The sequence below is a fragment of the Eubalaena glacialis genome, chromosome 2 (assembly GCF_028564815.1).
Source record: "Eubalaena glacialis isolate mEubGla1 chromosome 2, mEubGla1.1.hap2.+ XY, whole genome shotgun sequence".
Taxonomy (NCBI): Eukaryota; Metazoa; Chordata; class Mammalia; order Artiodactyla; family Balaenidae; genus Eubalaena; species Eubalaena glacialis.
The window spans coordinates 65,350,848-65,362,927 of NC_083717.1; the positions used below are offsets into that span (position 1 = coordinate 65,350,848).

Consider the following 12,080-nt stretch of genomic DNA (forward strand, 5'->3'; position numbering starts at 1 on the left):
TCCTCAGCGAAGTAGCTGACAGGCATTACAGTAATATTACTGTGTGTAACGAGGAAAAGAAAAGTCTTACTTTTCAGAAGACTAAAACCAGACACTTGACCTAAGGCCATCAACCTGTAAAATGATCCAGAACTTTCCTTTGTAAGAGCTATAAAAATCACCATCTAACCCCATAATCCCTCTAATGACATCGGCATTTCTTCAAAAACTACTATTCAAAATAAGAATCCCCGAATCAACTTGAACCACTTGTTTAGCATTTTCAATAATTTTGTTTTCCTCTGTGTTTTCATTTCAAAGATAAATTGTAACAACTATACAAAAGCACTCCATGAGGTAAAGAAAGAGCCCCTGATCAAGCAGACTGGCTCTAAAGAGACTTTGTTGGCTGGCCATGGTAGGTGGCCATCTTCACTTGTTACACTGCTTCTAGGGAGAAAACTGAGTTTCCTTCCACTCAAGCACTGAAAAAACACACAAAGATGTAACTGTGCATACAAAAAAAAAGGTGAATAATTTGGAGCAAGTCTTTAAGAAATATATACACTTCTGTATTACTTAGTGCCTTTTCCTCTCTAACTTGTAACAGGTGACAAACCTTAATCTAGCCTTGACCAATCCTTTGGTCCAAACGGATTTCACTTGCCCTGAATTTTGCATGGCATCCAAGTCTTGTCCAAGGTTCAATGGCAACTCGCTAACCAGCTCCATCTAGAGTTAAAATCTTAGTGTCTCTTCTGCTACTGGGTTTAACCGTGGTTCTTTTGATTACTATAGATTCTGAGCAGGGCAGAGACACTCTTGCTATGTTAATACTCAGGGCTTCTCCATCTCTTTCAATGACGGGGAGGCTGGCTTTCTGTTTCCCTGTGGCTTGGCAAGAACTGGGGAGGGATTTTTAAAGAAAATCTCTGCATATCAGAATTGTGAATCCCCTTAAATGCTTTTCCCTCTCAGGGATTTTCTTGGCAGCTAACTCCTAATTTTTCTCTGGTGTTTTCTCTATAGGTAGAGAAATCCTCCAGCTTTTCCTATTGATCTTTATGTATTTGGTTGCCTTGATAAGTATTAAAAAGCCCTTAATATTTGTGTTTCTCTGTGTGCTTCTCATCTACCAATTTTATCAAAGATCTCTCACTCTTAAAGTAACCATAGCTCTTTCCCCCAGAACATTTTGAAAAGCATTTAAACAAAAGACACGCTAGTTTTTGTTTGTTTGTTTTTTTCAGGTTAAAATATATTTACGTGGCCCTAGAAAGAGAATGCAAAATGGTTTATGAGTACCTGGCTTATGAAGAAGGAGACTTGATGGAAATCTTCAGCTGAGCTCTCCCAAAGACTCTCCCATCCTCATAACTCACATTTTCTTTCCCCAGTCCTTACAGCAGGACTGTTGGAGAAATGTCCTGCTGAGTAGCTCTGTTCAAACAATCCCTTCAGCAGGACCATAATCCTGGAGGCCTGTCAAGACTTTCAGAGTTCTGCCCGGAGGGTAGCAAGGCCACATCTAGCTTTCAACAACTCCCACCCTGCTAATTTCTAATCTGTGGGCAATTTCCCTGAAATAATGCACAGCTTGGAGGTGAGCCCGCCAAGCCTCCCTTGAAGGGAGATGGCCTCCGTATCACAGATCATTACAGAGATTAACTGCAGGGGCATCAATTAAAATTCCAAACATTAAGAAAAAAAAACTTTGCAAAAGGGACTTCTCTCAAATGAAGCCCTTCTTGTACAGCCTGGGTGGCCACAATTTTGAGGGTCTTCAGTGCTCGTAGGGGCCTTTCTGATGGCAGCTAGATTTACACTTGCTTACCACATGGGGAAACTTAGGTTCTACCTGCTGCTCTTTTCAATCCAGTTCAATATATGACTGTGACCTCCACTTCTGTGTCTCCCCTTGGGTCCTGGTGTTCAAATATGCTGTGGTCCTAAAGTGACCCAGTGGTCCAACTGCATTTCTCATTCCCCTGTGGTTTTACAGCAGTATGTTGGAGCTTCCACAAACTGGATACATATTTTATGTCTTGAAATATCTTTTAAACTATGTTTTAAACTATGGCTAAAAAAATGCACCCATGCTAATTTAGATTAGATACCAAAGACTAACCCTGAAGAGACTTGGGCTGCTCTGTTCATGGCTAGATTCTGCAGAAGCCTCAGGATGGAGCTTTTCCTGCCTTCTCTGACTCTTTCTGACACGCTTGTTTATGTCATTGATGAAGAGGCTTATAGCTCTGCATGGGTCTTTGGACTGCAGGCCTGCACACATCAATTCATGTAAAATTATACAGGCAGTTACAGACTAAGCTCACACACACACACTACACTCAGCGAAATGCCAGGCATGGGCCTAAGAGCATCTGCCTGGCAAATGCTCTAGCCCTGGTTGGGCCATCACGTGTGGCACCGTCATAATAACATATTACAGACCGTTTTAATTTTCAGTGTAAGTTCTGGGCATTTGGGACTCACATATAGTTAAGGGGGGAAAAAAAAAACTACAGGATATCCTTAGTGACTCGACTTTGAAACAAAAAGTTCTTCCTTTCCCTTTCTAGATTCTGAATCCATTTCTTTAAAGAGTATCCTGAGATTGCAAAATGAGCTGCATTGAAGAACTGTTACCAATTGCCATTACTTACCTGTATGGATCAAGATTTTCTTAATACTATGCAGCTAAAACCAGTCACAAAATAAACTAGATGCTGAGACTGATGTACAAGCCATCATCCATAAATCTGATTTCAAATTTTGATGTTTATCCAGACAGACTCATTAATCTCATAATGTGTAAATATTACAAACTCAAACATCTAAAATAAATTTCTCTTAATAAAATACTGTCGTTGGCTATTTATATGTTGAGATTTTTACATAGGATTTTGATGGAAGAATTTTTAAAGGGGTCTATCATCTTAAGGAAAGTTTGAAAACAGCCTCGATTCTAGAGCACCGAGCCCTTTCCCTGACTCTGCACTGAGGGAAACGAGCGCCCAGAGTTAAGCATTGATTTTCTGATTTGCATATAGAGACGATACTACTTGTTCTACTTACTTTGCATGGTTGATATCTGTATCAAATAAAACATACAGGTGTAAGTCATAGATGTTTTGAACAGAAGGGACCAGAGAGGTCACCTTCTAAATACACTGGATCAATTAAGTCACAGTCTGTGGGGATACAGCCGGAGGACAATATTTTCTAAAGTTTTTCAGGTGATTCTATTGTGCAACCATGATAAATAGACCTACCAATCCAGTGACATCTTTATGTAAAAAAAAAAAAAAAAAAAAATCTGAGTCCTAGATGTTTCCCAGCAAATAGCAGAGCACAGCATCGAACCTAAGTCACTTGAATCTCAGTCCAAATACCTCTCACCACAGCACACAGTTCCCCAGGCCCCAGCAGCCTTTGTGAATAACAAACTTACTACACGTATGTACACAGCATATAAAAAATATCTGTGAGATGCAGGCCCTCAAGGCTAGTTATTATAAGAAATATATAGTAAAATTCAAATATCAAATTTCTTATTTCCCTGTTCTTTTTTTAAAAGGTTCTCCACTTACCTGAGAGACTCCAGGAAACAGGAAACCATGATGCTGGGTATCCCAGGAAAAGCAAGGGCTCCTCGAGATGTTGCCAATTTTCTGCAGATGGGGGTGGCACTCAACTCCTACAGAAGAATAACAATGCTATTTTTAGCATCGTTTGCTTAGGAAGATTCTAGAGCCTAAGATTCTGCAGCTTAAGTTGGCCAATTAAACCAGAAGTAAGCAAATGGAAGACATTAGGACAAAAATACCATTGCCCAGTTATGCCCAATTATGGTTACCAGATTGCCCAAATGAAAGCAGATTATGTATGAACATGAGGTAACAAATTTACAGGACACTCAGCACAGTGACTGACCCATAGAAGATGTTTAATAAACTCCCATCAGTATGACTACCTCAGATTCTAAGCTAAGAGCAGAGCTGGCATTAGGTAAATGCGCGTTGGAAAACTTGCTCCATCCATTAAAGGCTACTTGACCACAGGAAAGTCATTTCACCTCTGTGTCTTGGTTTCTCCAACTGTACAGTAGGGGTAAAAATACAGCCTAACCATAAAAAGAAATGATGTCTGGATACATGCTACAAGACAGACGAACCATGAAAACATTACACAAGTGAAAGAAGCCAGATGCAAAAGGCCACTTATTATATGATTCCATTTACAGGAAATGTCCAGAATAGGCAAATCTATAGAGACAAAAAATACATTAGTGGTTACCAAGGTCTGGAGGGTGGGGAGGGGCTAATTCGAGGGTCTGAGGTTTCCTCCTGGGGTGACAAAAATGTTCTAAAATTAGATTGTGATGATGATTGCACAACCCTGTGAATACACTAAAGAAAGTTTAATTGTACGCATTAAATTGGCGAAGTGTACGGTATGTGAATTACATCTCAATAAAACTGTTCAAAAAATATGGCCTAAAGAACTGTGGCAGATTAGGAAGATTAAATGAATGGACACATGTCATATGCTTAGCCCAGTGCCTGGAACAGAGGACGCTCAATTAAAAGTAGCTCTGCGGAATTCCCTGGTGGTCCGTGGTTAGAACTAGGCGCTTTCACTGCGGTGGCCCGGGTTCAATCCCTGGCTTGAACCCCAGAGTTTTCCAAAATCACTGGTTTCCAAATTCTTCTCAGGACTGCAAATTTCCTTCTCACTAGAAACGGGAGATGGGGGATAAATTACAAGGACTTACGAAAAGACAGTCAGGAGAATCAGAAAATTCCATTTGCAGGGGGAAATAAGATTTTTAAAGTTACCACCAGCCCTTTCTGGGGGTTATTAAGAAAATCAAGCCTCTTGAATGTAATCACCCCTAATTAGCCATCAGCAACTCATGAAATTACTCATGGTATTGAAGACCCTTAAATTCTTGGGTCTCAGCCAAAAGTTAAACTGAGATCCACCAGGAAGAAGGCCAACAAGTGCAAATTGGAACAGTTAAAACTCCTCTGAATCCGAGGCACGGTCTTCTTGCTCTTGGCTGGGAAGCGGATATGCACAAAGACGGGATTTAACTTGGGAGTCAGATGAGATCTTTGCCAAGCTCCTGATAATGATCAACTAATCAGTAATTATTTACTCATGTGGGGTGCTCAGGTCCTCTCCAAGGTGCTATGGAATTCAAGAGATGAGGCAATGCAGAGTCTTGCTTTACAACCTAGCTTACATGGATAAGATTTAGGGACATGGAATTGTGTGGGAAAAGGTTGGTGTTATCCAGAACAACACAGGGTAAATAGTGTTATACAGAGACCCTGAGCATAAATCAAGCGAGTTCAAGAGAAGGAGAATCACTAGAGAGGGCTGGTCAGGTATCAGCAAGGAAGATGGGACTGAACATCAGCCCTTAGCCTATGTGGGTTACAAAAGAACAATCCAAAGAGTGCAAGAGTGTACACATTGTAATCTGAAAGACCTGGATCTAAGACCAATACCTCCATTTATTAAGCAGGTGACCTTAGGCAATTAACCCTTTTGGCTTTCAATTTCCTCATCCGTAAAATGGGGATACTGTCTATAACTACCTCATAGGGTTGTTGTGCATATCAGATATTTATTGAGACTCCAGGACCTAGGTGCTAGATACACACACACACACACACATACACACACGCCAGGCATGGTCCCTGCCTTCAAGGAAATTACAATCTACAATAAAATTTATAAAGTATTTATAAAAATAAATTGTGATAAGACCCATGGAAGCCAAGAAGAAAGTGCAAGGTGCCTCATAAAGTATACTGGGCAGTAGTCAGAGAAGGTCCCTCTGAGGAAGACCTTTATGCTGGGCCTTGAGGGGTGAGCGGGAGTCAGGCAGGTGAAGAGGGAGGGGGGCATCCCAGGGAGAGGGAATCGCACATGTAAAGGCACGTGAGGAACTGGGAGGAAGAAGGAAGGAAGTAGCATGGTGGGAACGTAGCAATCAAAGGAAATCCCGGGAAGAGCTGACCCCCTACTGAGAAGTAGAATCCCCAGAATGTGGAAAATGAATGGGTGAGGGAGGCAAGGGAAAGAGGTGTCAAAGGGGACTCCCTCCACCCCCTCCAGATTTCTGGTGGACTGAGGTAGCAGAAGGAGGTGCTAACTGAGCTTTTTTAGTTTTGTCAGGAAAGGAAGGGCAACGTTGAGGGAAGAGGGTGTGCTATAAGGCAGTGGTTTCCAAATCTGACAAGAAGTAAACCAGAAAAACATCTTAAATTATCAGAACAGTTTGAAAATAGATTTACAACCGCTGCTGATAACCATGAACCTCGTTCTGTGTATTTTGCCTTCAGATATTTGCTGATAATAGAATGAAGCCATCACAATTAGCATGTCACTTTAAAATATGGTTCCTTTCATCTTTACGTCACCCTTTTACAATTTATATTTTGAGTGTATGTTTTATGTGGTCACATCATACATTGATAGGTTAAAAAAATAACCAAACATAGATTAGCGTTGTACGCTCAAACATTTTTTACTGATGGGGTGTGCAATCAAAAAAAATTTGTGGAGGCCATTACTCTTGAGTGTTTTTTTGACCAACTTCTTGTCAGATTTGACTGGTCACTTTTATCTTATGAAATGGTTGATGAGTGGTGTCCTGGCACAGCTGGTAGCAGCTCTGCCATTTCCTGACATTCACTTGGGTCTCTATGATTGTGATAGGGAAGAACAAATCTGACTCCATGTTGGATCTACTTCTTTAACTTTTGTATTCTATTGCTTTTTCTACAAATTAATCACTCAAGGGATGTTGCCTAGAGCTTAAAGTATACATAATGGCCCATTCTCCAGAAACCCTGCCTCCCATGCCTGAGTGTTAAGTTAAAATACCTTTGTTTAGCTCACAGGAAACTTCCTGACCAGGCCTACCTGTGAATGGCTGCAGGAAGAAAGAAATTAACACATCCCCTCTGGAGTCTGGCGGGAACCAGGAAATATTTCTAACAACTTATCACCTTTTTTACTTTACCTCCTCACCTCCCCTTCTTTGTTCTATAAAAGGAACTAGCGTCCAAACCTGGCTAAGATGGTTCTTTGGGACACGAGTCCACCATCTTCTCGGTCTGCTGGCTTTCTGAATTAAGTCGCTATTCCTTGCCCCAACACCTCGTCTCTCGATTGATTGGCCTGTCCTGCAGTGAACAGTACGAGCCTGGACGTGCTAACATGATTACTATGTGCTAAGTCAGCTCTGCTTTTCAAACTGTGGGTCACAACTCATTAGTCTGTCATGAAATCAACTGCGTGAGTCATGACCTGCACTTTTTAAAATGAAATAGAAAAGAACAAAAAAGAAAATACCAGCATTTATCACACACAGTGAGGCTAAGTAAGTATGTCTCACTGCGGCTACCAGTCAGAAAAGTTTAAAAGCCCTGGCTCTTGACGATCAGAAGGCACTGCAGGATTCTCACCGTGATGAAGGAGTAAAACTGTGAAGATGTGGCAAAGACACGTTATCCAAGCCCTGGGAAGCACCAGGAGAATTTTGACGAGATGGGGAAGAAAGAGCCCTTGTAGGTTCTGGAGCAGGGAGGGACCTGATGAAAGTGAGGTTTCCCGAAAATCCATTTGGCAACAGCGCCAGGGATTGAGTAAACATGCTATCTGTGGAGCGAGTCACCTTTGGGGGTTTGCTCCTGTTGATTTATAACCTTTCTTGACAGTGAACAAAAAAATCGAATGATCTAGTTTCTGTTAAAACATATGTTCCCTGGCCGATGGAGGCCCCGCCGGCTCTCCTTTCCACAAAGACCCTGCAGGAAGGCTGGACAAGTCACCTGATTTGGATCAGGCCAAAGTCACGGTCCCCACACACCTGGGGAACAGGAAGGATGTGACAGGAGGCACGAAGGCTTGGGATGGAGGGGACGGAAAGAGGGGCCACAACAGATGCAACCCAGGGCAGGAGCTGGCCTCCCTGACCCCAGAAGGGGCCACGGTGCCCTGGACATTGGCGCTATTGTCCTGCCCCTTTCCCACAGGCCACCTCTGAGTATCCTTCCTGCCCCTTCTCTTCTTGGCCTGACCAGAACCCCTGGAAGACGCCCCCTGATTTCAGTGCACCCTAAAGAGAAGGGTCTGATCAGCCTCTCAGGTCTGGGTTCCGAAAGACCACCTCGCGGCCACATCCCAACCACAGACCCCAGATCCCCTTCCTGCCCTCCCCGCAGTCACGCATAGGCTTCTCCCCCTGAAATACCGTCTTCTTCCCCCAGAAATATCGTCTCTCAGAACCCCAGCCCACTGTGTGCAGTGTCCCCACCTGACCAGTCCAGTTGTCTGTGGACCAAAGCACCAGGATGTCGGCTCCCAACGTCAGTGTGTCCAACCTACCTTTGTCTTCCATTAACAGGAAAGTGGAAGAAAAGTCAAGAAAGTCAGGAATCCACTTTTACTACACTACACACCTGATATGCGATATAAGCATGTTATTTAATTCTCAAAGCAAAACTTAGGCCACGCGACGGGTGGAGGGTAGGGCTTGGACTTGAATACAGACCACCAACCACAGGGCTTCTCCTCTTTTCACTTTATTAGACTCACTACCTCCCACCTGGTAGAGAATCATAGCTAGACACTCAACAAATGAAGGAATGGATGGATGGATGCTACCCCAAGGGGACTGGGTGTACCTCACCTCTTTGCTGGGAGATGAAACATTTCAGGACATGACTTGACTGTGCCATGAACACCACCTACGGCAAAGTGAGCCGAGATGAGCAATTTAATAACCTATTATTTCAGATAAGAATAATAATAATGTAGCTGGGGACTCAAGCAAACATCTACTGAGTGGTTACCATGTGTCAGATGGTTTTCTAAGTGCTTTATATTAACTCATTTTATCCTCACAACAACCCCATGAAGGAGGTACCATTGAGAAATGGAGGTACAGAGACATTAAATAACTTTTCCAAAGTCACCCAGCTAGTAGGTGGGAAAGTCACAAGGCAAACCCAGGCAGCCTGAGCCCAGAGTTTATGCACTTAACCGTCATTTGATACTGCCTTCTACCCACACACGAACAGGGCTGGCTTAAAGGATCAAAACAGAGTCTGTGTCTGCTGCTGGCCCACATCTTTTCCCAGGTGTCATCTCGAGTACTAGTTTAGAGATAAAGGAGCACTCTAGGTCTCAATGGATACGCTGAATGGATTCCTCAAGTCGCAACACATCAGAATGGTCCCATGTCTCCTGTAGGGCTGGGACCAGTGATCCTGAAGTCCTTGAACATTTGTATGTGGGGCAATCGGGTTACCAGCTAATAAGCTTTCAATACCTATTGGGTTAGGAAGCTTCGTGCCAGATACTACATATGACAAGGTGGCGGGGGGGGGGGGAATGCCTGCCCTTGAGAAGCTTACACTCTTACTGAGGCAGACAAATAAATACAAAAATACATAAATGAATATTTCTTTCACAACGATACATTACCTTAGACTGAGTGCCCAATGGCTGGTACAGGCAAAAGGAATGCCAACAGTCCAAGGAAGTAAATAGCACAGTGGACTTTTATTATTAGCACTTACGTTATTCTTTTGAGAAAGAAATACGCTTTCTCAAAAGAGTCACCATTAACAATACGGTGGGCAAATTTGCCAGACAACAATGGGAGGTACAGGACAGGGTCTAGAAGCTTAAAAGAGAAGGGATTATCATCTCTTTTAACCGATACCGGGCATGCTCGCTCTATGTTCTGTTTACACGGTCCCTCACTGGATGGGGAGCTCTCAAGGCCAGGGATAAGTTTATTCATCTTTTCATCTTTACTCATCTTTGCCTGGTACAGAGTGGCCCTGCAATAAAAGTTTGATGAATGAATGAAGGATGTGTCTCCACGTGTCTCCAATAGACTTTTACTTCTTAGGAAGCGGGCCCATGTCTGATTTCTCTCTAGGTGCTATTGCTGGTGCTCAGTGAATGGCTACAGACTGCCCTAGAGAAAGAACGAAGGCACCGGCCCACCGCAGATGTGTGCTGCCTCCACGGAGGGTCCGACCCTCCCAAGCCCTCTGCTGGCCATCATCACTCGCCACAGCCCTTTCAGGAAATCCTGCCTCAGGCAGCAGGGTATTCAGGAAAGCTGACCTTGGAGCCCCAGCTCCCCGGTCACCTTTCCAGTCCCCCCCCCCCCCCTACTGATCTGAGGCCAGCCAGAGGTATGTTCTCCTGACAACCCCTTTGCTCTCAATCTTTGGTCTTTTCTCCCAACTCTTGTAAAGCCCATCCTTTTTTCCCATCCCATTCAAACCCAGCCACAGAACTCATTTCTTCCCATTGAACCTCCATTCTGCAAACTGGCTGGCTTGCCCAGAGCATCCTGAAAACCCAGAGAATCTGAATTAGGTAAAAATGTTAAGACGATCTTAAAACTCCCTGGATACTATTAAGCAAACACATTACAGTGGGTTTTGTTAACTCATTAAAGGAAACACCTTACTTCTCCTTTCTTCCCTGGAGAAACTAGGTAATCAGCACAGATTAGTCACGCATTTCCATGCAAACTACATCATTTTCATGGTCATCAACATTGATGTGGTGTATATTTGTTTTCAGTCCTAAAAAACGCTTCCCAGGTAACTAAGGAAAACAGTCAAGGATAGAAATATCAGGCAGGCAAGATATTTTCAGTAAATGAGCCATTTGTTCCTGCTTCTGTAGAGAGTTGCTTTTTCAATTTCGGATGACATGGTACTGCAGATCGAAGGGAGAAATGCATTTGGAGTAAGAGGACTTTCTCTTCTCCAAATATTACTTAGTCACTTGATTTACAGCACTTGATAAAGTTGGTTAAATTTCTTTACTTCTGTGTAAGTCGCATATGCAGAACTCCAACCTAGCAACTGCCACAGTGTATCATCATGATTTGTGCTTTCCTTTCCTCCCCATAACAGGACACTACAGAAGAGTAAAGACTTTTCTCAAAGACTTATGTTTTATATTCCTGGTGCCTAGAACAGCAGCTGGGGGCCCAATAGGTGTTCTGTGATGACAGAGAGAACTTAACATTCAATCTCACTCGGAGGATATTCTCTTCAAGCATGACCATACTACATTTCTAACGTACTGATGCCCAGCCCACAATCTGAATAGAGACTTTCCTGTTTTGTAGTGACTGCTAATTGTTTCTGAAATTAACACCATCAGTGACCTTCTCTGCCCTACTTGGACACATGAACAAACAGCTGTGATGTGATGCAGGCCACCCTACCTAGGAATCGAAGATACCTAGAGGCAGACTCCAGCCTTCTTCCCCACTCAGACTCAACCTCTCCCCAGCATCCTCTGCCAAGAGTGATTTGCAATCCCTGGATTGTAGTCATCAAAGGAAACAAGATCAGACTTCCACAGCCTGAGCTCTGCACAGGAAACATAGATTTTCTGATGTGCTACCCAGGCCTTCTCCAAGGTGATGATGAATCTCATTTCAAAAAGCAATATATTCTCCAGCCACCTTTGGTCAAAGGCAGGTGGCCATAAGACTAATGGCAGCTTTGGCTCAGGCTGAGCTCCCCTCCTGGTCCACCTTCCCCTCCTTGTGATATAAGGTCCTGGCATCTCCAAATGGCCTCTGGGCACTCTGGCAAACACCTGTGTACATCTATGTATGCACCACACACACGTACACACACACACGTCGGGGAAGTGGGTATGCCACGTGCACTAACACTATAAGACAAACTCACAGACAGCAAGCATCATATTCATCCACAAGATAGGTCTAGGTGAGACTTCAAGGCTGGGTGGAACATAGCTAATATGATAGTCTTTTAGAAAAAAACTGTCTCTACAATTGCACATGTTTATAGAGGAAAAATTGAAAACTACAGGAAAACATAAAGAGGAAAGCTATAATTACTCATAGCCTCACATTCCAGGTTAACCACTCTGAATGCTTTTGGTGTTCTTCCTTCTGGTCTTTTTTCTGTGCTTAATGCTTAGCTATATTATCTATCTATTCTACATATACAAAATCACTTATACAGTTTTGCATTCTATTTTTGACTTTAAATCATAAACATCTCATT

General features: G+C 43.1%; 1 protein-coding gene across 1 annotated transcript in view; it reads right to left on the minus strand.

The window, feature by feature from the left end:
- Window positions 1-12,080, minus strand: part of THSD4 (thrombospondin type 1 domain containing 4) — a 589,040-nt gene that overhangs the window by 558,326 nt on the left and 18,634 nt on the right. The window contains exon 2 of the mRNA XM_061180119.1: window positions 3,570-3,676. Within this exon, the coding sequence (XP_061036102.1) occupies window positions 3,570-3,598 (29 nt within the window). The 5' untranslated portion in view covers window positions 3,599-3,676. The remainder of the gene's footprint in view (window positions 1-3,569; window positions 3,677-12,080) is intronic.